At 36.8% G+C, this 28000-nt stretch overlaps 1 protein-coding gene, 1 long non-coding RNA gene and 1 pseudogene across 16 annotated transcripts; 2 read left to right on the top strand and 1 right to left on the bottom strand.

The window, feature by feature from the left end:
- The first annotated feature begins 384 nt into the window (after positions 1-384).
- On the top strand, positions 385-16535 carry LOC133742853 (uncharacterized). Of its 11 annotated transcripts, XR_009862792.1 has the most exons (7): positions 385-990; positions 1101-1171; positions 6691-6764; positions 9358-11278; positions 11616-14805; positions 14934-14955; positions 16194-16535. It is a non-coding gene; the product is annotated as an uncharacterized LOC133742853 (long non-coding RNA). The 11 variants fall into 11 exon arrangements; XR_009862790.1 differs by having other exon boundaries at positions 11616-14955; XR_009862788.1 differs by lacking the exon at positions 14934-14955 and having other exon boundaries at positions 386-990.
- LOC133742852 (MADS-box transcription factor 23-like) lies at positions 7009-27813 on the bottom strand. Of its 5 annotated transcripts, none has more exons than XM_062170535.1 (9): positions 27621-27813; positions 27144-27364; positions 15907-15985; positions 8778-8839; positions 7908-8007; positions 7786-7827; positions 7619-7702; positions 7339-7493; positions 7009-7245 (listed from the first exon to the last, which is right to left on the bottom strand). In XM_062170535.1, the coding sequence occupies exons 2-9, from the start codon at positions 27323-27325 to the stop codon at positions 7236-7238; spliced, it is 714 nt and encodes a 237-aa protein (XP_062026519.1). In that variant the 5' UTR covers positions 27326-27364; positions 27621-27813; the 3' UTR covers positions 7009-7235. The 5 variants fall into 5 exon arrangements, with proteins under 5 accessions (XP_062026519.1, XP_062026520.1, XP_062026518.1 ...); XM_062170536.1 differs by having other exon boundaries at positions 7009-7242; positions 27621-27809; XM_062170534.1 differs by having other exon boundaries at positions 7009-7493; positions 7661-7702; positions 27621-27810.
- Positions 20815-25719, top strand: LOC133742531 (glycine-rich RNA-binding protein GRP1A-like; annotated as a pseudogene).
- Positions 27814-28000: the final 187 nt, after the last annotated feature.

The following is a 28000-nucleotide window of genomic DNA, read 5'->3' as shown; positions in this document are numbered from 1 at the left end:
AATACCTCCTTAGAGTGTTTTGGGTAAGAGAGAATTAAAAAAACGTAATGGGATAAGTAGGAAAAAAATCCCTAAAAATGAGGTAAATGGACAAAAACCCTACAATATTTCATATCATAATGGTATGAGACCACTTTTATCAACTCTTCTTTTCCGGGGCGAAATTCACCCATCTCTTGATAAAGACATAAAGTACATCGAATTATTTTCTTAGATGAATGATAAAAGCTAGAGCAATTGGCCGTATGTGATATGACATCAGTGCCGACGCACGGTACCAGATTTCAAGGCTGGTGAAGCCGAATAGAATATGGCTGCTTGTTGTGGTGAAGCAGAAGCCAGCAATACCAGGTCTCTGATTTTGCCAAAAAAAAAAAAAAAACAACGAATCCGAAACCCTAGATCATCTCCCATGTATTTTACTTAGTATTTTAACCAGAATCAGCAAATAAGAAGCAAAAGGTGAAACTTGATTACGTGTTAGATGACTTAGATCGAGTGGGGGCATCAACGCCTCCACGCCCCCACCATCCCTCTCTGAACCTCTCGGTCTCCCCCACCATTATTTCCTCTCCTCTATTTTATTCATTTCCGCTGAGATATTTTCATCTCTCTCCCCCTCTCGTTCATCTCCCCTACCTTCTTCCTCGTCAGGCATACACGCCTCTACTTGTCTCCTCCACCGCAGCACAGTCGCAGATCCCTTCTTCTTCCTCCCCTCGTCGCCTCTTTCGTCTCCGATTCTCCGATGGACGTCGCCGGCCGTCAAGTTTCCTTCATCCCTTGCGTTTCTCTGTCTGCATTCTGCTCTAATCTTATTGCCTCCCACCTCCTCCGACCTCTCAATTTTGTCGTTTCTCGACGGAGGTTTGATTCGTCTGAGAGAGTGAACGTCTTGTTTGGCTGCAAACAAAATTTCAGAAATTACGAGCGTAAATGGAGCTCAGAACTTCGTGAAGGACTAATCGTCAGCCCTAACCGCTGAACGTCGTAAGTTTCTTTTTTTTTTTTTCTTTACGAAAGGAGCATCACTCTGTTTTTCGTACTTAGTTGGTAATATGTACTATATATGTGTACTATATATGTGTTTTTTTTTTCAGGCGATAGTATTATAATAAAGGAAAGTGATTTCTTGTTGGAGATATGGAGCTCTCAGGTCCAAGCCTCCGAGGTAAGATACTGCTTCTGTTGCCTTTATTTTGATCGGCGATCTTTTATTTTGCTCTTGCTAATTTTGCAGTGTTAATCGCTTTTACCTTGCTTTTAGTGACTTTTTAGCTTTAATTCAAACTTTACCTTGCTGAATGCATCCGATTTATTTTTCTCATAACTATGCGAATTCTTTCGTTCCTGTATTACATGTTTTGATTTGATTTTGGTCTGTAACTATTTTGAGGCTGCTATTCCTTGGTATGTTGTATGACTTATAGTGCTAAGAATTGGACATGGGAGCTAAAACTGAATTTTTCATATATTGAGGCCTTCCTTCTTCTTATGAGAAGATATAAACCCCACAGTAGCTCCTGATATGCTTTAGTATATAGAAGTTTGTATAAGCACATATAGATTTGTATCGTTAACACTCCTTTGCTCCTGAGTAGGTGTTGTTAATCATCTTGCTAAGTTGAATATAATTGAAATTTAAAATGGGATTGTTACTATCTTGAACTTTGCTTAAGTTCACCATCAGTTAATCTGCGGTGGCGTTGAAGCTAGGGGATGTTACATTAAGGCTTCAATATATAAGGGGCAAAATCTAATGCTGTGGCACTAGGTGCATCAATGTTTCCTCTACCAATAATGCCATATAGTTCTCTCTTTTTAGAATACGGTATCATTCTGTATGATTTTTGAATTTAATGCACTAAATATGGAACATTTTGTGTATCTACGTCATGTTATAAACATGATCGTTATACCAGATGCCACTCACTTACAGAACCAGCCTTTTACCATAATGATTTTTCAGAAATTTTGTTTTGTTTGAATAAAGAGTGTTATTAGGTTTTCTGATTGGCCTCAAATTTTGATTATACCTATAAAATGCATATGGGAGAATTCCATAAAATGCCTGTTGTTTAAGTGATGAAACTAGATGTTGTCGAACAGATTATGAGCGTTTTGAAGCACCATCTTACTAATATTGTCGGTCTCACATAATTTCATATTTGTAGAATGTTTTTGAGAATTAAACCAATTGAAAATACAAGAAGTTTTCAAAGAAAATTAGTTGAAAGTATATGTGAAGCCTTCTACAAGGGTTAAGATTTATACTCACTGATTTCAAAACTTGTCATTAATGTTTAGATTTGCTTATTTTTCTCTACATCTGGTTTGATCTTACTTTTTTTAGTATCGATTGTTTTTGCAACTTGATTTGAACCGGTAAGTGGTTATCAAGATATATAGTGGAGCATTAGTTTGTGGAGATGGGATGTAGGAAAGAAACTCTCCCCCAAGCTCGCTTCTCAGACCAGAGCTCAAAATGGGGGCCTCCTGTTGACACGGTTTTGTTCTTCGGCTTTCACTCCAAAAAACATATTTTTATAGGGATGTGAGTTTGCACATGTAAAGCACATCGCCTTTCATCTCATGGATGATGTGGGATTGTAATATTGCGCAAGATAGCTTGCCAGTACCTCTAGCATTTGCCCACAAAGGCCCGATGTCATTGTTGGCACACTTCTGATCGGGACAGGCTGTGATACCAATATGTCATAGCCCAGTCCACATTGCAAGATGTTTGCTTTGGGGCTGCTGGCACGGTTTTGTTTTTGGGCTTCCACCCAAAAACGCATCTTTTTATGGGGATTTGAGTTTGCACACAATAAAGTACATCGCCTTCCCTCCATTTGGCAATGTGGGATTGTAGTGCACAAGGTAGCCTTCCCCTCTAACACCCGTCCACACGGATCACTATATTCAACTTGCCAATTATTTTTATCGATCTTGAATTAATGTTCTCTAGATTGGCATGCTAGAGAATTGGTGACCTTTAGATCACTATTCTATAAATGAGTTGAGCTCGAGGTTGAACTCAAGCTTGAACCCTTGAAAGAATAAAAGTAATAACAACAAGGGACCTAATTTTTTTTTTTTTTGGGCAATCGAAAAATATTTTATTAATTAAATAAAAAAGATAACACCTAAGGTGGAGACATGAAGCCAAGACTCTTTAGAAGAAACAACAAAACCAGTAGGCAAGCAAAACGTAAACAAGATTAAGCAGTGCTGATTGAATCAAAGATCAAGACGGACAACGGGCGTCCGATTGCTGTTAGGGTAAGGATCTTGTGAAGCTTCTTTTGTCTTCAATTTTTTATTCTAAGACTTTGGGGGAGACTTGAGAATCTTCACAATCCAGAGTTGTTTCACCCTCATCAAACCAGGAACTCAAAGGACTTATCTCAACCTGAGCATAAGTGTGATGACCAAGGGGTTTTTCATTTTCAAAATCACCCCAACATAACTTAGTTTGATGAACATTAGATTCTACCAAAGTAAAATTCATATTATCAGTGCTGACCAAAGTGTCAATGCACTCTCCAACTATCCATTGCTCATCTGCAACAATGCTCTTGCCTTGCTGCATTTGAACAAGAAACCCAAAACTGTTACCAAGGGAAATATTGACATTAACATTACCTGGAGAGTTTGTTGGAACTAAACTTGCAACTGGGCTTGGGATATTCTGTCCTACCTCTTGTACTATTGGAACAATGGCTTGCTCAACAACAACATTTGGTATTGACTTAAAAAAGAGTTATTCACTGCAACTTTTTCAATACGAATATTTGGTATCGACTTAGAGGTATTCAGTGCAGCCTTTTCAATTGGAGGAGGAGATTGTCGATCAAAAGATGGACCCTCACCATCATCTGCCATAGCTGGAGTGGTGTCAATGACAACAGACTTTCCCTTATCCACATGCTCTGAATTCTTGCAGTAATAGGGGACCTAAAATTTTAAAAGTCATTCCACTAGATTACAAATACGAAAAAAATCTACACACTTTGTCACATACATTGTTATCAATTCTTTAAAAGCTTATGCTCCTGGTTGTACTTGTGTTTTAACATGGTATTAGAGCTTTGGTTGCAGGAGCTCTTGTTCCCCACCCATTCTTCATTTATTTGTTGGTTAGATACAAGTTGGGGTTCCTCTCTAATATTTCAATTTGGTTGCATTTGTCTACTGCTCCACATGCCAGGATTAGGTTGGCCTTGAGGATAAGCTTAACGGATATTGTCTGCTTATTTCGTGAAACTTAAAATTTGGATACAAACAGTAAAGTCTTTCCTAACAATATGTGTGTGTGTGTGTGCGCGGGCGCGCTAAGTGGATGCCCATAGCATAAGAGAAATGTAGATGTCTATAACCTCATCATGCCACATTGCAGTTCAATGATTAGAACCGTCCATCTTATACCTTCTTTAAGGGTCACACAAAAAAAACCTGCTAAATCACAAATTGTTTGGTCACTTAAACCGAAACTATGCAAACAATATGTAATGATGATTACAAGTAATTGGGTGGTTTTGTGACTTGACTAATATTTACTTTCTTTTTTTTAAGGGTTCTCGTTGTCTGAGGACTATCAAACGGATGGTTGAAATTGGAAGGACATCCACATTTCCTTAAATGTGACGTCTGAACTTGAAGCTCCCTATATGTAGGGAGCTTGAAACCTGATTAACCCCTATATATATGTATATATCTGTATATATAAAAATGTGTGTGTGTGTGTGTCATATACATATATCTATATACTTATATACATGTATTCTCCAATGTTGCGCTCCCTGTTGATCCTCATATGACAGTAATTACTTTTGAAAATAATATGTGAAGGTATATCTAGAGGTAGCTCTTAATAACTAGAACAGAAAAGGCTCCTATTAGGAGCACAAAATACCCTTGGTTGGGTGATGCCATGTGTAGGACCAGGAAGCAGATCGTAAGAAAAGAGAAAAGAACCACCGGCTAGCTTGTGGACGCATTGATCAGCAATGGTAGCTGCCATTGTGCAGATTGGTTAGGTAGTGTTGCGCTTTCGCTGAAGTACTGCTCAACATAGCACAGAACTGTGCTGGAATCTGACCCTGAGTACTGACAACTACACAAAGTGGGAGTCCAGTATCAGTGAAGCATTAGATATGATATACTTAAAAATGCCACCTCAGCACTTCAAATTAAACTCCGGTTTAGTGTAGCATGAAGCGTGCAGAAAACTTCATGATTACCAGATTCTTGGTAACCTTGGTTGTTGTTGCTGTTTTTTTTTTTTTTGCTTAAATATTTGAGATTTCTGTCTGTTGAGATGAGATTGTATTTTGGATCTATGCTTTATAATTCTGACACTATTACCAGTTTTGACTTTTCCTTTTTCATCTATTGATCCGACAAGATTTGAGTTTCCTGTTAATTTGGATTTACTGACTCTTGAAGCATCTCAAGTTTTTTCTTTAGATTGATTCCATAAAGTTTAGAAGTATGCGACCAACATAAGATATCAGCATTCTTTCCCCCACCATCTAGATCTTTTGTAGAATTTGTTTTCTTGTTAAGCATAAAATAAATATGTTTATGTAGGTGGGTAATTTCTTAGTATTTAAGCAATTATATGATTCAGCATCATTAAAGAGTGAGATATTTTGTTAGAACTTGGTTTCTTGTTTAAGAGATGGTAAAAAGGAAGGACACTTTCCTTGCAAGCTCTGCCATAGGACTCTGTAGTTTATACCCAATTTCATTGTTAGCTGATCTCAAGAATAGCTTTTTTTTTTTTCCTTCTTGCCAAAAGTTCTCTTAATCTCAAGTGTGAAATGATTATCCATCTTCCAGTTCTAACAAGAAATCTCTCATGTCTTGTAGTCTCCCTTAGATTTCTTATATTCAATTGAATGCCACCATTCATAGATCTCCTATTGTAACTTGATCATTTCTGTTGCTAGTCATTTGGTGTTGAATCTGCAATTTGGAAACCAACATTGAACATATGGAACTGGCTGTGGTTATCTCAATTCAAGCTATATCATTTAAGTAAATAAATACTGTTGTTTGACTTCTCATTTTGTGGTCTCTGCAATCTAGATATTGTTTTCTATCCTAATAAGATATATTGCTTCATGGCTATGGACCTTAATATAGATGGCTTGGGGCATTGGGCTTCATTTTACTTCCATCTGATAAATAAAACCTTACTTGCATATGTTTGTATTGATGAAAGTTTGTCTGGGACATAGATTCACTACTAAGTAGAATAAAAAAGTCTTTCTTTGGCTTTGACCATGCATGGTTTTTTTTTTTGGTTTTTCTTTCCAGCTGATAAACTAAAATTTAGTCTGGTGAATTTGACATGTCGTAGAAGTGTACTTATAATCATTATATTGACAATTTTCGCATTTTGTCATGCCTAACTGTATGGTGATTTTTTCAGTTAGTCTAAGTGCATGAAATCCCTCTCTGTCTCTCTCTGTCTCTCTCTCTCTCTCTCTCTCTCTCTATATATATATATATATATATATATATATATATAGTATAGTATATATATATGGTGCACTTTAAATGCAGTTTGTAGCACTGTCTACCCTGTCTGGATGTAACATTATGTTTTATAGTATAATATCAAGAAGACCATCTATTACTAGATAGGCTATTTTGGGCTGACTTTATATTGGTTCAGTGCAGAATATTATGTTGCAACAAAGACACGAGATCATTGCAGTGCTCTCTAAACAATATCAGACTACGTGAACAAGAAGGTAAAACCTCTATAACATCTTGTAATATATTTGAGTAGACTCCGACTAGAATGCAGTTATGTGTTGATGACTGAACAACTTTGCTTCTTTCACTTTGTATTATTGTCTTTCAAGAAACTGCTGGTGTTGACATGTTTTCCTAAGTAATCAACAACATACGTCTCATATCCATTACATTTACCAGCCTTCAAAGCAAGAATGCAGACAGACTTAGAGATTTCTTTAAGCTGTACTGCACTAGAAGTGCAATACAATTATTCTTTTAAACTTATATAGAAACCTCTTCTTTACATAAATAATTTGTTTCATTGATCGTTACACACATGCAAATAATTATTTGTTTCAAATCAAGGTCTGTGGCTCTTTTACCACATTTCTGTGATAGAAATGTAAATTTGTACGCACCAGCCTTGTGCTTGATGAAGTCAAGTAACATTGTCCTAATCTGATGCAGCTTCTTTGCTATTGTAGCTAAAGTCTGCTGTAATCATCATAGAAACAAGTTGGTCAAGGTTTGGAAAATTAAAAGTTGATAATCATAATAGACACTGTAGTTTTAGGAAGGGCATTATACCCCAGCTTTGTAGCTCTTGCTGGTTCTTCATAGTTCTGCTGCTGTGGCTGACTAAGCTGGAGATTGACTGGTCCATGTGTGTCCTCTCCAATGTCTAGACCATTTGTCAGAAAGGGATTTCTATTTGCTCCATTTACATCCCTTGTTCCATAAACCTGGGATGTGAAACTTTTTTGTTGAGGATGGTTATGAAAAATGTTGCAATTTGAGTAGGTTGGATTATTGAATTTTACGAGTCTTTGGAGGATAGTTGGCTTGTCTTAGTAATCTAAACCAGTACCTTCTTATATAGTTCCATGTTTTCTTGACGAATTAGGTTTACCTTCTTATACAGCTCGACATTTTCTTGGTGAATGAGGTTTCCCTGCACAAATATGTTGAAATATAGTTATTTAAGTAATAAAGAGAGAGAATCTGAAATTTGGATCAAGGTTTTTCAAGGTCAACCTTTCTGTTTAGGTCTTGTATTTCATCCATTAAAAGTTGATCCTACAAAACAAAACTTTTCATTTAGTACCATGCAAAAAAGTATTAATATCTGATTTTCAGAATATAATGGAAGTTCAAACCTTTTTCATTCGGACACCCCTAAGACTCATTTCCAATTGGTTCTCCAGATTCTGCAAGTCTTTCACACTCAGGCCTGAAAGCTCTTCACCCATCATTTGCCTGTAATAATTGAAAGGGAAACATTATGTTTGCCCTGAACATAGATTTGCAAATCTTAAATCCAGCAGAGGAGGATTAATGCTGTGTTTTCAGCCATACCTGATCCCACTTGTTAATCTGTTTCCATTTTAGGATGGGTTTATATACATTACTGATTAGCTTGTAGGAGCCTAAACATTGTCAACTCCAAGTACAAGTTCTACAGTGCTACTGTACTCAAGGCACCGCCTTTTAAATCTTGATGTCATCTGGGTGTGGTTTCAAATCATGGAACATTCTATTTGGCTCAATGCAGTGTGTTCAAACTTAAAAAATGACTCCATCTGCTTTCTGTATTCATTTGGAAGTAGTTGTAGTCTGACCTATTTGTAGGAATCTGTTTCCTGATGATCTTAATTAAGTGCCCTCTAGGCCCTTTGGATAATCCAAACAGCAAACTTCTTGGTATTAGATCCTCTAACGAATCTAAAATCAAAGCTGTTGAAACATCATTTTGCAATTGGTGATAGGCTTATCTCACCTTTATGACTATTCTTTTCTCTTTGCACACAACATTTGTGAAATTAACTTTTTGGTGAAAGTGGTGTTAATACATGTGCATGTTGACATCATGTATGTAACGGCAAGGCCTTGCAGTTCTCAATGATGGGAAAAATCCTTACTGGAGTCTGGCTTTCAATTTGTCATTTCTACTGCACCAAGTTCTCTAATGCTAGGGTTTCTTGTTAATATAAGCTACAAAATTAATAATTAAGAGGAAATGATTGTACCTATGGCTCTCTTGCAAGTTTTGAAGTTGTTGCCTTAACATTGCTGCTTCCCTTTGCCATAACTGGAAAGTTAAAAAGCAGCATCTTTAGTAACTAGTAATAACTATAACAGTGAACATATTTTAGTAGAATTTGGCAACTACAGTATAATAGAAGCAATGTTTGAAAACAATACTTTTAATTAAAGAAAATGTCCCATAAACTACTTCTTACTCTGTCTCATATACGAATGTAAACATGCAATGTAAATGCTGAAGTTATAGAACTGTCATACACTATTCACACATAACATCTTTTGAGTACAATCATTAGCTCAATCTAATTGAACCTAACATCTTTGGATGAGCAAGAGGATAGGTGATGAGAGTGCTTTGTTTTTTTTCTTTTTGTTTTCTCGCGCTGAGGAGATCCTGCTCCTGATCTAGTGGAGACACTTATGTGTTTTTGATATAGGACATGGCATTCCCATGTGTACTCTCTGACAATTTCAACATGTGTGCATGGTTAAGCTTATGTTGTAATTTGAACAGTTTTCAAATGCCATTAATGCTGTTTGTTCTTTCATCTGTCTTAACTTTAGAAATTAACAGGCAATAGAAATTCCAAGAGGGAGGGAGGGAGGGACGGTGGGTGTGGTGGCTTGTGTCAGAAAATAGATTTGGTAATGGCCGCCACATTCATGCATAAAGATTGTAGTCATATGGAAATGCCTTATATGCACGTTTCTTGATTCATAGTAATTTGTTATGCCTTCATATGCTATAGGCTTCCTTATGCAGCTATGTAATCAGGAGAGGTTCAATAAAGAGAGGAAGACTTGAAAGTGAATCACACTAAATTTCCGTTGCTATTGCTAAAAGGGTAGAGGAGGCAGGTAATTTTTATGTGTGTGTTGAATCATCTTAGTTTCAATGGGATCCAAGAAGGGAAAAGAGTAAAAGCCAACTCTTACGTTGAACACAAGCCTTATCCTCGCTAACCAAATTTAGGAAAAGATGATGGAGGAGGCTATGGGAACTGATCCAGAAAGATCAAGACCATTATGTAGCGTACTTAGCTTTTGTCATATATGTTAAGCACATGTTATCTAGAGGTCTTTGAAATCATTCTCTCAGATTTTAGTATGCGTAGTTATGGCCCCCATGGAGTAGTCCTGTATTATTGCACAGCGTCCCTAAACTGCAGTTCCCCTGATTTTTAGTCTTTTTGCTATAAACCTCGTTCTCATAAGAAAAAAGGAAAATGAGTTGCTCATATCAATCTATGTTCTTTCTTTCAAAAAAATAAAATAAAAATAAAAATAAAAATCAGTTATCTGAAATCATAGGAGAATAGGTCCATAGGAAATTGGAAAATAGTTTTCCTGGTTCATTAGGTTGTGCAATTGCAAAGTCCAATCATCATCAAAGAGTTGATCCTGCTAAGAAAAAAACCTAGCTGTAAGCTTGATACATAAAATGATGTTTTGGGGGTGCTGGGTAGAAGGAAAAGAGGCTCCTAGCTAGCTAATGTAAACTATCCTTGCCGAGGAGCTGGCAATAATTGAGAGCAAAGTGGCAAACAGGTGCATAACATATTGGTACTTGAACATTATTTGGGGCCAAATATTATAGAAAAGCTAAGAAACATTGTATGATGGTATTCTAGTATATAGGTACTTGCACATTATTCTAGGATATTGATACTTGCACATTATTTGGGGCCAAATATTATAGAAAAGCTAAGAAACATTGTATGATGGTATTCTAGTATATAGGTAGCTGGTGGAGAAAAGGCTATCCTAGCAGTAATTCTTAGCTGATCATTTCAGATAATCAGCCATTTTGGAACCTGGACATGGTGCTGACTCCCACTGGCGGTAGCAGTGGGGATTTTTGACAATGGCAGAAAGCCCAATTCAACAATATCTTGCAAGTGAATCGGCAGTGTTGCTTGCTTTTGTCAAGTGCTGGATCATGATAGGACTTTTGGAGGAAACCCGATTAGTTTCGTGGCAGAATCACGGTAAGAGAAGTGGGGGAATGCTCTTAAAATCAATTCACATAGTTCGATGAAGAGAGGATATTTTTTCTGTAGTGGATGAATTACGGAGATCTATGATGGAATGACAAAAGCGAAGGGTGCTCTTTGGATCTTATTGATGCCGGAGTGCGGAAGCATTGCAAGTGAATGGGATTAAATATCTTAGTAGACCATTGTGAATATTTAGGCCCCATTTGGTTGACAAAATGGAAATGATTCCATTTCGTACGGAAAAGGTAGCCCAAGGGGGTTGAAGGGTTTCTATTTCATCCCCCCTTTCTGGTGCATCCTTTTCCCATGCAACACGTTAGCTTTCACTTAGAAAACATGGGAAGGGCATTCAGTCCTTTAGTTAGTGAACTGAACTAAGCCAGATTGTTCACCTTTTTTCTATGTAGATCAGGTGCGTAGTTAACACATGAGTTCACAAGACTGAAACACAGAATTGGCGGAGGTGTGCACTTCTAGCGGAGCATGAGGTATGATCACATAGAACGTGCAAAATCTTAGAGCAAGTTCACCTGTTGAGTCACCAGGTCACCCACTATTCACTGCTTTTTGCTTTTTAGTGTTAATTTTCACCCTCTGGGTCACGGGCATAGTTTTCATGGTGACCTGGGTCACCAGGTCACTTTGCAGGTCACGATGGTGACTCAGGGCACGAAATACACTGTGCCCGTGACCCAGAGGGTGAAATTAACACTAAAAAGTAGTGAATAGTGGGTGACCTGGTGACCCAACGGGTGAACTTGCTCTTACTAGCCTTCATCGTATAAACAACAAAACATGTTCTTAACAGGATGATTACCCATACAGGTTCTACATGTTGTCAACAACTCTTGGCTTAAGATGTTTGTCATAGCCTATCACGAGTAGGAAGCTAATTTTGTATTGCTGAGAAGGCGCTTTTTTTCCAAAAAGGATTGGTGCATGCAGTTAATGATACTTTGAGATACTGAATGGTCTTGCAATCAAATGATAGTGAAAGGATCTGTTCAGGTTAGTGTACCCAGGGATTGGTGATGTGCTAAGAAACTAATTGAAATTTAAAGAGTGATCATTGTACTGCAGGAGTATTGATAAAATATCTACCAGTATCTAATGAAAAGGGACAACGTATAGTTTAGCCAGGTCATATCTTCCAAAAATAAAATAATATCATATATCAAAGTTTAGTGTTGCTCTTCCTTTTTTAATCCTTTGGAGTATCATGACTTCATGAGTCCCTTAATGTTCCCTTAACCTTATAGATTATCATCCTCTTATAGTTTATCAATTGATAGTAGGACTCATTTCATTTATGAACTGGAATTTCAACTGCCTTAGGATTTTGAACGATAGGAAGTTGGGAAAACTTTCTTCAGTACTTCCTTTTGTTATCTTTACCAAAATTTCTCTGTACATTGGTTGAGGGTTCTTGGAAACTGACTGTAAATCGTATTTCTGTTGTTGTTTGACAATCATCAGTGTTTTTTTTTTTTTTTTTGGCAATGATATGGGAGATTATAGAGTTCCAAGTTCTAGGGATGTGTTGCCCAATTCTAAAAGGCCAAACTTTTGGTTATCAGGTGCGAAACGAAGGCTCTAAGTATCCACCATATGTTTTTTCACTTCAGTTGATTTTAGTTATGGCATAAACTATTGTGGAAAAGGTCGAATTGGGTTATTTTATTCTTGATTGTTCAATGAGATACATTTTAACACAGAGGCATCTGTATTGTGGAAGGAGGCATCTGTATTCTGGAATGTAATTAAATGACATTTTTTTTGTTCTGGTTATTTCTCTGGCGTCTTCTTGGGAATCTTACATCGATCTCAGACATAGTAATGCTTTGTTTTTCCGGGAGAAGAATATCTAATGAGGACTCCATGAGGACTTTTAAATCAACAGTTGGATGACTGGTCTAATTTTTAGTTGCAAAATTATTTCTTCAGCACACAAGTCATCCAACCGTTGATATAAAAGTCCTTATAGTGTCCTCATTGTTAAGGTCCTCATTACAGCCCCGCCCTTGTTGTTCCATGAAATATTAGGCATTATATTATTTGTGAAAAAAATGTGGAACTGAATTATAGTAGCATTAGCATTTAGGGTTTTGTTTTTAGTATTTAAATGGATCCTTCTATTAACCAGAACAATCCATGGATAGAGTATTGTTGAAATTGTTGACATGATTAGGTGTTTTAACACTTGTTGATGCCATGAGAGCTTTTATATGGATATGGAACTTGATTATGTGATCCAGGACAAGAGAATAGTAAAAGAGAGTTCAATGATAGTTTTTTCTTTTCTACTCATTTTGTTGATTGATTTCTTTTCCCCTAAACTGGTTAAAGAGATCAGAGAACTTTGTGTGGTGACAAAATAAAGGGATCTGGAAAATCCTTAGAGGTTTTACTGCCTCTGGGTTGATTCTTACCAGCAATTGCATTTCGAGCCTTGTTCAGAGCTCCATGCTTGAATTGAAACACCTCATATTGAGAAGAGGTCTCCTGGAGATTGGAAACAGATCTTGTCGTGGAAACAATTTCACCCATATGGAACAGACATATTTGATGCTTTCTCTTAGCAATAGCCTTTGGTCCCATGTTACTGAACTTGGGAGGTTAGCCATTCATGTCTGCTCCTTGGTTCCACTATTCAGTAATTCGCAACTTCGTTGCTATGATCTGAAAAGGGGAACGAACTATCTTTAATGGAATAATTTTTGAAACTCTGGTGCTGCTGTGCCGCTATAGGTGGGCTTTATCTACATCACAGGTGTTGATTTCTTGACTGCTTTTTCATTCTGCAACTGCAAATGATGGTATCATGGCTCTGGCTGATGAAACAACATTAAATTCTGACTTGACTTTGGTAATCTACTATGTCCAATAAATTCCTCTCCTTCAGGCTATTCATTTATGAGACAAGTGGAAGGAAATAATCCATTTCTTGCAGTTTGCATCTATAATATTTAAGACCAAATCATCAAGGTTGGAGTGCTTCAAACCTACGAATCTATATTGGCTAGTGTAGGAGACACGATATTGAATCCACTATTAGTCGTACATAGAATCCCAATATTTTCACTGTTAAGTTTCTGTGATTAACCCTTGATCACGACTCAACTGTATTGTTTAAGAAGAGGGCTGAACTTCTTTGCCAGTTGGAAGGAATAAGTGGTTTGATAGTATCGAGTTATTTCTTGCTATAGAAACAAAAATTACTTCTGTTCATCGACAGTTATCAATAATGAAATCTGGATTTGTGATTTAAAAGATCTTTCTAAATTTTGGTGGTTTTTCTAAGCTGTGAAATGTGGCTACTTGATGTGTTTACGAACTTCACACTTCCCCAGGATATATATGTTTATGGGATAAGGGTTACCTATCTCTTTAAATTTCTGTTGTCCTGTTTTTTTTTTTTTTTTTTTTTAAATATTTATTTTTATTGTTTTTATTTATTTATTTACCATGTTATTACTCGATCTATTGCTACAAATGATTTTTCTTGAAGTGTAATTTCTTACTGTTAGGATCCTTTTATATATTAGGCTTATTCTTTTATATCTTGCGCGCTATCGTTGTTTTATGAAGCACTTCTGATTGGTCTAAATACTTCACTTTTTGATTCTGTTCCACTTTGTGTATCAAGGAATAATATGCAATAAAGCATATTGTGGTTAACGTTGAAGTTTTATTTGTCAACAATGAAGCTTTACCAGTTTACTTTTTTCAGAATTTCTGATAGTCTCATAAATTATTTGTTTTATCAATTCATATGCTTTTATTATGTTTATCACAATCTGCAGTTATTCATTTCTTAGAATGAGAGGCTGCAATTTGATTAAAGCATGCAGCAAAAGTTTGTATGTCTATTTGGGATAGCTGGTCTGATAATTACTGAGGATGAAACTCGTTACTCGTCAGACTGGTGCATCCACTACTCAGGTTGAACCATTGTATGAAAGCTGTACCTCATATGCTATGTGTTCCAACTTCCAACGTACAACCATGAATTCAGGTTTGTTTGGAAATTGATGTTTCTCTTTTAAATTTATTACATTTGCTCTTTTAAATTGTTGTTTGGACAAATATTAAAGTATAATACCTCACGTGTGAATAATTTTTGCATGTGTTGTTCCTGAAAAGTTTCAAGTATCATACCATACAGGTATGAATCTTTTGTTTGAAAGATATTCTGAACGTGTATATCTTTTGTTAAAAAGACATTGTAAACTTGTATTTTGTTTGATATCAGATCTGTTGTATAATTAGTCAACTTTTGTTTTTTTTTTTTTTTTTTTTTGAGGAGATTAGTCAACTTTTGTTGCATCTATGTAATTGCATTATCTTTTCTGAATATTAGTGGTCATGATTTTTGTGAGGTGAATGTAATCTTTGTTTGTTTTCTTTCATCCTACTATGCCAAACTAGAGTTTTATATCCATTATCAAATGTTTCCAGATAATTTGTTATGAGAGAAATTTAATGGTAACTTTACCATCATTATTTATATCCATTATCAAATGTTTCCAGATAATTTGTTATGAGAGAAATTTAATGGTAACTTTACCATCATTACTTTTTTGCTTGTCCATTTAAATTGCCATGCCTGATTCCTAGTCAACTTTTTTTTTTTGGTCTTTTCTTAGTATCACCAACTCATCTTCCTTTCTGGGTTAGAATTATGTGTATATTTTCTAATCAAGTAAAGATTCCTAAAATTGGACCAAGTGCCCCACCAAAAAAACAAATAGGGGTCCTCTGCTTAAGCAACTCTTCCGTATCGTATACATTCTTTAAGGACCAAGTGCCCCTCTTATACACGTATCTATGTTCGCCAAGTGTTAGTATTATCTCCTTCCAAGCAATGCACATTTTCTTTGATAAAGTAATTAGGATTCCGTTGCTGGTATTTGTGGTATCCTAATTACATTTATAGTAAACCCAGCATTTAAGGCAGTTCTGAGCATGATCCTGAATTAATCTGGCTTTAAGACGCAAAAGTTTTTTCTGAAACTAGTTTATTTTCATTGGTAGCATATGTAAAAGATATAGCATTGCAGATAAAACATTAAAAAAATAAACTAAACTAAACTTCTGGTTTGGTACTAATGAATACCTTAACTTCAGAAGCTGGGTTGCCAAATTGATGATGCTCCTCTTTTGCTTTGCCATATCTTTCGATCACTGACTTTATGCTGCAATAAACAACACATTTGTTAGAGTTACTAGTTGCCTTCGGTGACTTGGCACAAGGAAACTATAGAACATATTTTCGAGAATCATATGGATATGTAACCAAAGACAATTGACATGTGCTAAGTTTTAGACTATAACTTTTGATCTATATACCTAAAAGTAATATATTTTGTGAGCTGTAATATCTGAAAATTCTGTGGTTTTCAGATCAGCAGTGACCGACGCCGATATTATCAGTGGTATCAACTTAAAGCCGAGTTCTTTTTGTAGTAAATTTGAGAAAGCTCACAAGATGAAGATGAAGGCATACATCAAGCTGCTTGATAAAAGTGATATTACTATCTGAATCCATATTAACAAAAAATATCCCAAGCTAGTGAAGACCGTGATAGTCCTAAATCAAGTACCACTTACCAGATTAATGGCAAAATCAGTATTCCAAAGGCCCGATATCTCTTAGCAACATACAGTAGCATCGAGCCTTTGTAGAATGGAAATTGTTATTTGGTATTTGAGGCTTAATGTTAAGAGTTTTACGAGTGTGGAGTATCTCTTAGGTCCAAGTGGTCTGAAGTTTTATTGGAGTTCAAAAGTTTTGGGGTAAAAGGTTTCACACAGCTAGTCTTTTGGGGTTTCAGATGTGACAGTTCAGAGTTTAGAAATTGGGTGGGGGTGCGGTTTGAGATCAAAATTTTATTAATGACTCATTCCTTAAAACACAAATAGCCATCACTTAAATCATTAACTCATCTTTAATACAACATAAAGATGAGAAAAAGTAGCCTGGAACAAGAACAATTTAGAAAGCGGGAATCCAAAATATGCTGCTGTCATATGACTTTCTACTAAATAATAGTTTTATTATTATTATTATTATTATTATTTCTTTTTTTGCAATGAAAAATACACTATTAACAAGAATAACTATTACAGATAAAACCCAAGAATAGTATAGATCCAATGCGGGATAACCTTGACATTCTCTCTCTCCTCAAGAAACCTTAAAACCCTAAGACTGGTTTTTTCCGATTGAGAAATCACGCTCGTCCGGCGGCGCCATGACGTTTGGACTGGCCTCCGGCCTCACCGTCATCTTAGGGTCTGCTGCCGGACAGGTGTTCAATCTATAATTGTTCAAGGGAGCTCTTTGGGTGGGTGTTTGTGCTCGAGTACCAGACGGCTTTGGCTTCATTTTCTGGCAACATCTCCGATCAAGTCCAGCAGCGTGGGTTCTGAATCAACGGTGGTGCAGATGGTGGCACTGGACCAGCGTGATTCTGGATCGGGTCTTAATGGCATGAACTGTGGCGGCATGTGCTTGGTGGTTTGGGTTGAAGCGGCGTGAGGTAGTGGCGGCGTGGATCATGGCGGCACGGGTCGGGCGCAGGTGTTGGGATTGCTACATACGACATGGCGTGCTAGAGATGCTGGGCCTGGACCAAGCCAGCTTGATGGGTCTGAGTTGGATCCCTTCCCCTAGAGGCTATTGGACTCAGTATTTTGGGCTGGGATTGTTGCCCTAGGTCTTTACTATGTTTAGCTTAATTTGTCTTTTACAATAAATCCTTTTAGGAACCTAATGCACTTTTTGGTGCACTCTATGTACCTCTAGCGTCTCTGGAGTAGTACCAAAGGAAGATTTCCGCTTTGTCTACGTATTTAAATTTGTAATAAGTAGGTCTATTGTCTATGTACCACTGTGGATACTACTACTATCTTTTTGTCTGTCTATAGATGGCAGTGGAAGGGCATGTAACGACTTATTCTGACTTGTAATGAATGATGTTATCGCCCCTAGGGTTAATTCAAAAAAAAAAAAAATAAATAAAGACCCAAGAATAGGCTACCAGTACAACAAGACTACCAAACGAAATTGCAAATGCGCCCAACAAACTAAAATGAACCTACACCAAGCTAGAAATAGTTTGGCATTGAGGGGCAATGCTTTTTTAAGTTTTGTGCAACATGAGGACCTGAATTACCCAAAGGAAGTGAGTTAGGCGATGCTTTTTCTAGTTTAGCAAGGAAACTTTGCTCTTGTTCCTTCTGCTGTTGCTAATTGAGGCAGTAGTGTGTAACCTTAAGGATTCACAGATTGTTCGATTATGGTGGTAGGGCTTTGGCTAGGGGGCTTGGTAGCAACTAGTTCCATCATATCTTTGATTCGACTTGCAACCCTTAGGCTCTAAAAGGTGCGGTTGCTGGTGTTTATTGGTGTCATTATGTGCAACTAGTCATTGATGGTGGTTGCAACATGCATAAATGCCTAGCATTTGGTTTGGTTCACATCAATTGGTGCCAATTTTTGTTTGAGGTGAAGGAAGTGCCCAAGGTTCTAGGATACCGCCCAACCATCCTGCAACTATAAGTTCTTCTGCAAGCACGCTGGGCATACCTCTTATTTGCGTTCTTCTCTTCTTCCCATCTTTTAAAGGAAATATATAAGAAAAAAAAAAGTCAGATGGCCGAAGATCAAAACCTAAATGTGTATGGAGGAGGATTAGTGATGGTGACAGCGACTACTAACATTTTTAGGGTTTCTTCTCTTAGGTTGGGTTTTTGGGATTTGACCCAAGTATTTCAGTGTCTGCTGCAAATTCTAAATTTGTTTTTATTTTGTAATGATGGATCGATGTTGCAAGTCTTATAGACTTCTCTCCTTTCTAGGAGTCTGCTTCTACTTAAGCTTGAGATATGTCACCAAAAGTACCCACATTTCCTATGGCTCGATTGATTATCACATGGGTTGTGTAGGATAGTTATGGATGTAGTTTACTGTCCGATTAAAAAGGTTGACGTAATTACATAATAATTATTCTAACAGTTCTATTGGGATGGCTCGTTATGTGTAATTTTATAAGAAATAAGTTGACATTTTTCTAATTAAAGTGAAAATAAAAGAATAAAAAACAAACAAACAAAAAAACAAAAGAAAACTACCAAACCCAAGTAGTTTGCATTTTCTTAGGGGAGTTGTTTGCATATCCTATTAACAAAAAAAATATCATTTACTGTTGTAATTTTTCAAAACAACGGCATTTTTAATATGTAATAAAAAAAATATGAGTCTCAAATCTGAAATGATTTAAAAAACTCTAGCCGCAACCAACTCTCTCTCTCTCTCTCTAGGGTTAGGGTTTTGACTGCGAAGTATCGTTCAACAGCTCATGGCGTCCGTTGATGCAATGGCCGCTCGCTTAGCTTCCTCTCTCGCCATTGCCGATGGGAAAAGGCCAGTGGATCTACGTCCCTCTAAGGGCTTACGGCAACCAGAAGTTTTCATGATTGGGAAACTCCTCACTGCTAGGGAGTATAACCGCAGATCTCTCCTTGGCATGTTTCGATCTGCATGGAGGATTAATGGGTCGCTTAGGGTTGAAGACACAGGGGAGGATGAACGGATTCTATTTTCTTTCTCTGATCCGGTTGACCGAAGTAGAGTCTGGAAGGGCGGACCGTGGGGCTTCAATAGGGCTCCGATTGCTTTAGCTGAGTACGACGGTGTGCGTCAAATGCAGAGGTACCTCTGAAGACGTCCTCCTATTGGATCACGTTGATGGGAGTGCCACCAGCTTTTCAATCTGAACGGATTATGCGGCTTATTGGGAGTACGTTGGGAGACTTTCAGGAATTCGACAGAGTTGCTTTCAGGACTAGGGTTTTACGTATCCGGGTGGAAATCGAGTATGCTAACCCGTTGTTGTTCAAGCGGAGGTTCTGGGTCGAGGAAAACGTCCGATTTATGGCGGGGTTCAAGTTCGATAAGGTTTTTGGACGGTGTGGGCGGTGCGGCTTTGTTACCCACGTAGGACTGCCTTGTTCCGGCCCGGAACTGCAGGAAGATGGGGATGAAGTGGTGGGCGCGGAGGCGCAGCCCTCTGCTCTGGCAGTGTTGCGGGAAACTCAAGTTCCAGGTTCTTGTGCAGCTAGGGTTTTGGCACCTGGCCAAACCCTAGTTTTCAAGGCCCAAGTTCCGCGGACTATTCTTGAGGTACTTCTTCCTCAGTCGATTCAGGCACTTCGTCGTGCCAGGCGACGGATCCAGATCAGAGAGATCGATGCACCATCCCAGGACGGTGAATCAATCACTGGGAAACGTCGCCCTAGGGCAGAAGATGAGGTAACTATTTCTCCCAAAAAATTGCGCCTCAGTTTAGCTATTGGAAGGAAGAACTTGGATGCAGTAACCATGGGTCTGTTGGAGCCACCAATGAACACTGGTGAGCCACTGAAGAGGAAGAGAGGTCGCCCTGTGGGAAGCCTGAATAAGTTGTCGTATGGTACGGCAGGGAAAGGGAAGAGTACGAAGCCTGATGTTGACAAGAAGACTGGTGGAAAAAGCAAAAAGACCAACCTGTTGCCGAGGTTGTTAGCTGCAGAAGATGGTGCCAACTCCAACCTTAAGGGGAAGGAGTTGGCTCTTGTTTAAGTTTATGCCATTGACATTTGGATGCAAGCCTATGTTTGAGTAGGAGTAGCTTCTATAAGTTTTCTGAGATGTTTCTAGTTTTTTGTTATACCACAATTGCGTGCTGGCAGCTTAGGCTAGATGAATGATTTTTCCTTAGGAAGCGAGGTTGTTCTTGCTTGGTTAGGCTTGCTTCATGTGAGCATCCCTTAGACTTTAATGAGTTTTAGCTTGGCTTAGATAGGGTATCTAGTTTTTTCCGGATTTCTTATGTAAGTTCTGTTAAACTCTGGCCTGTTTTATGGCTTGATTACTATTGAAATCAATCTCTATTCAAAAAAAAAATATGAGTCTCAGTTTCTCAATCTCTTCCTCAAAGTTTGAGTCTTTATCTTTTCTCTACGGTTTTCATTTCTCGTTATGGCCTCTGCTGAGATCAAGTTCCATTGATTCATTGAAAGGCTCGCCTGGGCCACCGACAACGATGTGCTTAAAAGGGCCTTCGCTCTTTTTGGCAAGATCATCGAATTGAAGATCATCAACGATCGTGAGACCAGAAGGTCCAGGGGATTCAGATTCGTCACCTTCAGCAATGAGAAGGCCATGAGAGACATAATCAAAGGCATGAATGGCTAGGACCTTGACGGTCATAGCATCACCATCAATGAGGCTTAGTCCCGCGAAAGCGGTGGTAGTGGTGGTGGTGATGGCGGTTCTGGCGATTATGGAGGTGGTGATCCTCGTAAAGGGGAAGGCAGTGGTGGTTGTCGTGAGGGTGGAGACAATGGCTACAGCCATGGAGGTGGTAGCTATGGAAGCGAGGGTGGAGGTAGCTATGAAGGTGGTGGTCGAGACCGTAGATCTGATGACGGCAGTTGGAGGAGTTAGATCTATTAGGGTTTTGTAGTGGCTCTGGGACTGGTTTAGTTGTTCTGTGTTATGTTTAAAGTTAGTGGGTCTGGATCTCTTCAGTTATGGTGGTGGTGGTTTGTGTGTTCTCTTGGTTCGGTTATGTTCTCTAATTTTGACAAAAGAAAAATGGTCACTCTATGTTAATTTTCATATAATCAGTCTTAAAGAAAAATGGTGTTTGATAAATGAAGTATATGCCCTTCGTTTGTGAAAAAAAAAACAATAATAATAATAATATGTATTAAATAATAATAAAAATATGCGAATCGGCATGCATGTGTGTGTCATTAGGCTAGGTCACCTAAAACCATTAAAGCATTATCTTAATTCCAAAGCTACTTAATGTAAATGAAGGAATAAAATCATTAGTAATGTTCACACGGTCACTGGTGACTACAAATTTTGTGGTCACTCACCTTTAAACTTAATATTAAGGGTTGAGAATAAAAGAATAATTTATAAGTGTTCAAATTAAATTCCTTGAAATCAAATCTAATAATGGGTGACTACAAAATCCGTAGTCATCTGATGATGCTCGTAATCACTATTCATAAAATCAAAGGGTTAATCAAATTCGAATGCTATTAGCTTTGATAGTATTTATTTCTATAATTGATAGAGTTATGACCCTAACTCCCACTTCCATATGATAAAAAATGGGTGTTTCTAAATGTACCCAGCAAAGTTCTTAGTACACCCAGCAAATTTATTTGTTTAAAAATATATCTAACTAAACCACCAAATTTCCCAAACTAACCGTATCTTGCACCCAGCAAAAGAAACACATCGATGAAAACTTCCCAGAGTTAGGTGTTGTCCTTCGATCATGACTCTTGGACCTTTCATTTCATGTCCGCATAGATTGAATTTGTGGGATATATGCTAATTTACAGAGAAGGGAAGAATTCCTGCAATTGGAATAGGCCGGTTGTCTTCAAAGAACTGGCAGCGATAAGCTTTGCCAAAGCACAGGAAACTAAAAATCATATGGATAACTGGATGTGTTATGTGGGGTTTCACCCTTCCTCCTATGGATTGTGGTTGTGTGAATAATCATCAAGGAAATAACAACAAAGGAAGACATTTGTTGGCAATTTGGGGGTTATAAGAACACTTCTTGGATCTTGAAAGAGAACAACTACACAAAGCATGAAACGGTATGGAAAGATGGAATAATCTATCTCTTCCCCTTCCTTCTTCCAATCAAAGCCAAGACTATAATCATGAACTCTCTCTGTCCATCTCTTTGTCCCTCTCATTATCTTACTTTCAAGTTTCAACACCATCAAACCACCTTAACTCCCAAATTTAGTCATATACGGAACTAATTTCAAAAATGGATATCGTCAGGTATATGACACATTAAGTCTAAACCTCCTCTCGCACTCTAATCTACTCCAGCTTGATCAGAATTAGATTTGTAATCAAATCCAATCTGTTGTACTTGTACCAGACACAGCCACAGTAACTCCGCTTTGAAGTTTCATCGTTGTGTTGTGTTTTTTTGTTAGGTACAAGATAAGGGCAGTTTGGGAAAGTAATTGGTTTAATTAGATATATTTAAAAACAAATAAATTTGCTGAGTATACTAAGAAGTTTGTTGGGTACATTTAGAAACACCCTAAAAAATTCCATTGACCAATAATAGAAATACGGTAATGTTATAAATTAAAGTCACTTTGTGTGCAAACTGGCAGAGCTTAAACATGGTTAAAAGCAATGATTTTTTTATCCAGCTTCATAACAATGGAAAAGATAACATCATGCTTTAGAACAGTCCTCTCTGCCTACTCAATTTATACTCTGGTCAGTTGTGCTAAACTATTTTACTAAATCTAAAGCTAAGGGTTAAGAATAAATAAGTAGTTAATTAGAATAAATTTATTTGCCTCGTTGTTATTCTCCACCATAAATTATAAATCCAATAGCCGTTGAGGACAATTAAGTAAGAAATTAATTGAGTATATGAACACGACTCTGCTTTAAAGTCTTTACTTTAGAGTCATTTATCTATTTAGACTTACCAAATTTGTTTGTTTGTTTCATATTATTATTATTATTATTATTATTTGGCCTTAACCTACAATACGCCTTAAGAACAAAGCACCGCATCTATAAGTGTTTGACAATATCCGTAAAGCCAATCAACATGACAGCGTATAATTGGATATCATGTCCTATAGTTAGGTTCCACAGCATAAGCAATTTAGACTTTTTTTAAAGATGATTAAAGGATTTCACTTCTACTCCCATGGTGACTCGAACCCATGACCTCGATCTTAGATAGTGGTGCTCTAATCACTGAGCTTGAACAAGTGGCTTTCAGGAGGTTCATCGTAGTGGGCGCAACCCTAAAAAACTCTTGTATGTGTTTTAAAATAGAAAACACATACAAGAGTTATAATCTAGAATTGTAACAAGAGCTGAAAACGAGTTAATAGAAAACATACAGTTAATAAAATGGTGGTTTAATGAAGCTGTAAGACTCTAGCTATAGTTATGTGTTTACCTTAAACTAGAAGCATAATTACATTCACACATCTTTATTTGTTTAATAAACAACCTACTTTCTAGTAAATTTTAAATTTTTATCTTACCCCTATGTCTAAGAAACAAACTCAAGCTGCCAGTGTAGAAGTCGAGGGTGGTTGATTTAATTACTATAACGACGACATCTTTTTCATGAGTGCTTGTTCATAATTACCAACTCCTTGATCGAAAGTATAATTAATAATTATATAAATATCCCCTGCATTTGATTTTAGGGTTTTTTTTTTTTTTTTTTTTTTTAATTTCTTCGATGACGATAATGGAAGAACTTCCTACCCAATTGGTTAATACTAAATCATGTCTTCCCTATTCACAATAAGAAGGGATATGGCTGCACATTGTGTAGCAAGTCTTAGAAATTCTATGTATTTGGTGATTGCAATGCTAGTTTAATAACAAGGCATAAATCTGAGAGGGGAGAGAGAGAGGTACGTGGAGAGAAGAGAGAGCCAGATACATGCGTGGAGAGATAGAAATAGAGAAATGTTTGGGGCGGAGAGAGAACGAAGAGAAGAGTGATTGCAAATTTGGAAGAGAGAGAAGGGGGAAAAAGAGCAATCCGAGACGGTCTGACAGAGATGAGGAAGAGGCAAGGTTGAGGAAAAAAAATATGATGGAATGTGTATTAAGAAAAAAGGAATGTGTGAATATTTCTCAAACTAGAACTCTAAGGCAAAATAATAATAATAATAAATAATTTACCGTCTTAATTTTTAGGTCTTAGTAAGGACGGATAGTCAAAACTTACTATAAATGTAAAACATATAGTTTTTGGCAAGTAATGGTAGCATGTAAGAAAGAGCATTATTATTAACCTACTGGCTCATCAATGTTGTCATGAAACTGCTAATTCGTCACCCTAAATAATGTATGTAGAAATACTTGATCTTTGGATCGAGATCGATGATCTCAGAAATATAAAATTTCGTCAGAGGGATTTATAGTACTTAGCCAGCCAAACATGCATATATGCTACCGTCTTGTATATTTTATGCTATCATAGAAAACAGTGTTTTTCTTCATTTTCATATGATCTAGCAAATAAAGTGAAAAGAAATCTGAAAACATATAACTGAAGTATATTCGCCTACTTTATAGATACGCCTGATATATTCTCTATATGTTTTTGATAAAGAGAAACTATAGAATGAGGTATACAGAAAATGGGAGGGGTTAAAGGAAGTATCCATGCAATCGATCTGTTGTAAATGAAATAAACTAAAGGGCATGCATGCTTCAAAATTTGACCTACATTTTGATGCCAAGGCTTTTTCTTCATCACTGGATCTAAACCAGTAGTCCTTGTTCTTTTCAATCAAGAGTCTTAGAAAGAAAAAGAGTACTTTTGAAACATCGTCATTTTAGGGCTAAGCATTCTAGAAATAGAACATCTGTAAGTTGAAATGATAAGATTATGGTAAAGATTAAGATTATCATAGGTACCAGCTCATATATCAACAGATATTAACTAGTACCTATGATTTCTTTCATATAAATTAGGGAAAATTACTGGTCCCCCCTTTAACTTTTGGTGCGTCGACAGTTCAGTCCCTGTTATTTCAATTTTAACAGATAACTCCCCAAACATTCAAATTTCACACAATTTGATCCAAAATTACCATTTTACCCCTCACTTATTTTTTTTTTGTTTTTGTTTTATTCTTCTCTCTCTCTCTCTCTCTTTTATACATATGTATATATATGTGTGTGTGTGTGTGTATGTATATATATTTTTTATTCTTCTCTCTCTCTTTATATATATATGTATGTGTGTGTGTGTGAGTATGTATGTATGTATGTATGTATGTATGTATGTATGTATGTATATATGTATGTATATGTGTGTGTATATTTTTATTCTTCTCTCTCTCTTTTTATATATATTTATATGTATATATGTGTGTGTGTACATATACATATGCAGATATATACATACACACACACACACATATATATATATATATATATACACACACACACATTAGATATATATGTATACATACATATACACATATATATCTACATATACATATATATATATATATATATATATATATATATATATATATGTATGTATATGTATATGTATATGTAGATATATAAATATATGTATAATTTTATACATATGTGTGTGTATATATATAATGTATGTGTGTGTGTGTGTGTGTGTGTGTGTGTGTGTGTGTGTGTGTGTATGTATGTATGTATGTATGTGTGTGAAAAAAGGAAGTGAGGGGTAAAATGGTAATTTTGGATCAAATTGTGTGAAATTTGAATGTTTGGGGAGTTATCTGTTAAAATTGGAATAACAGGGACTGAACTGTCGACGCACCAAAAGTTAAAGGGGGGACCAGTAATTTCCCCTATAAATTAACTCTCAACTTCTAAAAAGAAAATTTTGAAAGTATAAATCTTATCAAGCATATAGTTTTGGTTATTTTCAAAGAAACTTATGCACAACATGTGTACCCCCAAACACACAATTAGCGTAATGGGGGGATCTATAGGTCCAATAGTAGAGCATGCACTTATCTCTAAGCATTAGCCTGTTGATCCAAAAGACAATTAAACAATTGTTGGTTAGTTTATAGTGTTATGTTCTTAATACATTCTTCCTACAAGTTCTAGGTTTAATGTATATATGTAAAGTATGCATACAACTAGGGTACTGGTGAAAATGTAATTGTTTTAGGTCCGTAAATTGTGTTACACAATAGGGGTTAATCATCTCTGTCTCTAATCATATTCATGTTTGGCATCTACATATAAAACATTGTTTTCAAGTCAATTAGAAGTTTTTTTTTTTTTTTTTTTTTGAGAGAAAGTCAATTAGAAGTTGTTTGTAAAATTTTTGTTTCCTATGTACTAATCGAGTAAATTATACGGAGAGAGATATCATAATGTCATACAAATCGATCTATATATCCAGATGATTGTTAATAAAATTAGTAGATAGCTGCATAAGCTTGATGATCGATCGATCTTCTAATTCGAAACTAATGAGGAAGTAGTTCTATATATTGATCCTTGTACATGTCCGTTCATGCCCAAATTTTTCTACTCTACACTTTCTTCTGAAAAAATGGAGACATGCATCGGCTGACTTCCCTTATTCTTTGGAAAATCAACTTTAATTCTTACTCAATTATAAATCAATGAATTTAAGAAGAAAAAAAAAATCTAAATTATCCAGTTACATGGATCTGAAGGTACGAATGAAAGGCCAGGCTATCAAGGACCAGATGGTATCATAAAAATGAACCAACTATTATCAGCTGAGTACTCACCTGGTGCTTGCGAAATCGTAGAGCTTGTTGGTGCTGGAGAAGATCATGACTCCGACCTCAGCATCGCACAGGATCGCCAGTTCTTTGGCCTTCTTCAACAATCCATTCCTCCGCTTCGAAAACGTCACCTGCCTGCTGGTTGAATTGTCAATCCTCCTTATCACAATCTTTCCCCTTCCCATCAGTCACCTACCAAATCGATCTAACTCCTTAATTTCAAGCTGCCAGCCAAAATTCAAACAAAAATAATTTCAGCTCCAGCAAATTAATATAAAAATACAAAACTGTATAAACATACGATACAGATACAGTAAGAGGAAAAATCTGAGCTTACTCTGTTCAGGATGAGCTGCTAAAAGAAGAAAATGAAGATTGCAGGAGAAATTTTCCGACAAAGAGAGAGAAAATGGAAGAAAAACAAAGGAGAAATTTGATTTTTCGAAGAGAAAAATTTAAAAAGGAAAAATCAAAACTTACTGGAACTGGAAGCTTTTAAGTAATGAAGACAAACCGAGGTTTCTCCCGAAAATAGCTTTGGTTGTACTGATGATTCACATCAGCACAAAGCTATATAAGGAAAGTCTACCTGAGCAATTCCAAACCGCTCTCTTTTCGGGCACAAAAACCACTAGTGGTTTTCCCGGTTCGGGATTACGTGGACCAATAGCATTGCGAGTTAGCCGAATTGTTAATTAGGTTTGGGTCGAGAGCCGCCTGTCGTATAGATCAGTGACACGTGTGTACGCCAATACGAATACCGTAGTTCCTATTTTAGGGAATTTCCCTTTTCGAAATTGGGAAGACGAAGCTGCCCTTTTCAGACTTTTCAGGTGCCCGCTGTGTCCTGTTTGCTTCAA

Source organism: Rosa rugosa, chromosome 4 (genome assembly GCF_958449725.1).
Source record: "Rosa rugosa chromosome 4, drRosRugo1.1, whole genome shotgun sequence".
NCBI classification, from domain to species: Eukaryota; Viridiplantae; Streptophyta; class Magnoliopsida; order Rosales; family Rosaceae; genus Rosa; species Rosa rugosa.
The sequence above is the reverse complement of the archived record's forward strand: the minus strand, read 5'-3'. Positions and strand labels throughout refer to the sequence as shown.

Coding starts and splice junctions, on each gene's coding strand:
- LOC133742852 (XM_062170532.1), bottom strand. CDS start 27,325: ATGGGAAGGGGAAAGATTGTGATAAGGAGGATTGACAATTCAACCAGC. Junction 8,008..8,777: donor AACTTGCAAGAGAGCCATAG/GTACAATCATTT, acceptor CAATTATTACAG/GCAAATGATGGGTGAAGAGC. Junction 7,703..7,785: donor TACAAGACCTAAACAGAAAG/GTTGACCTTGAA, acceptor ATATTTGTGCAG/GGAAACCTCATTCACCAAGA.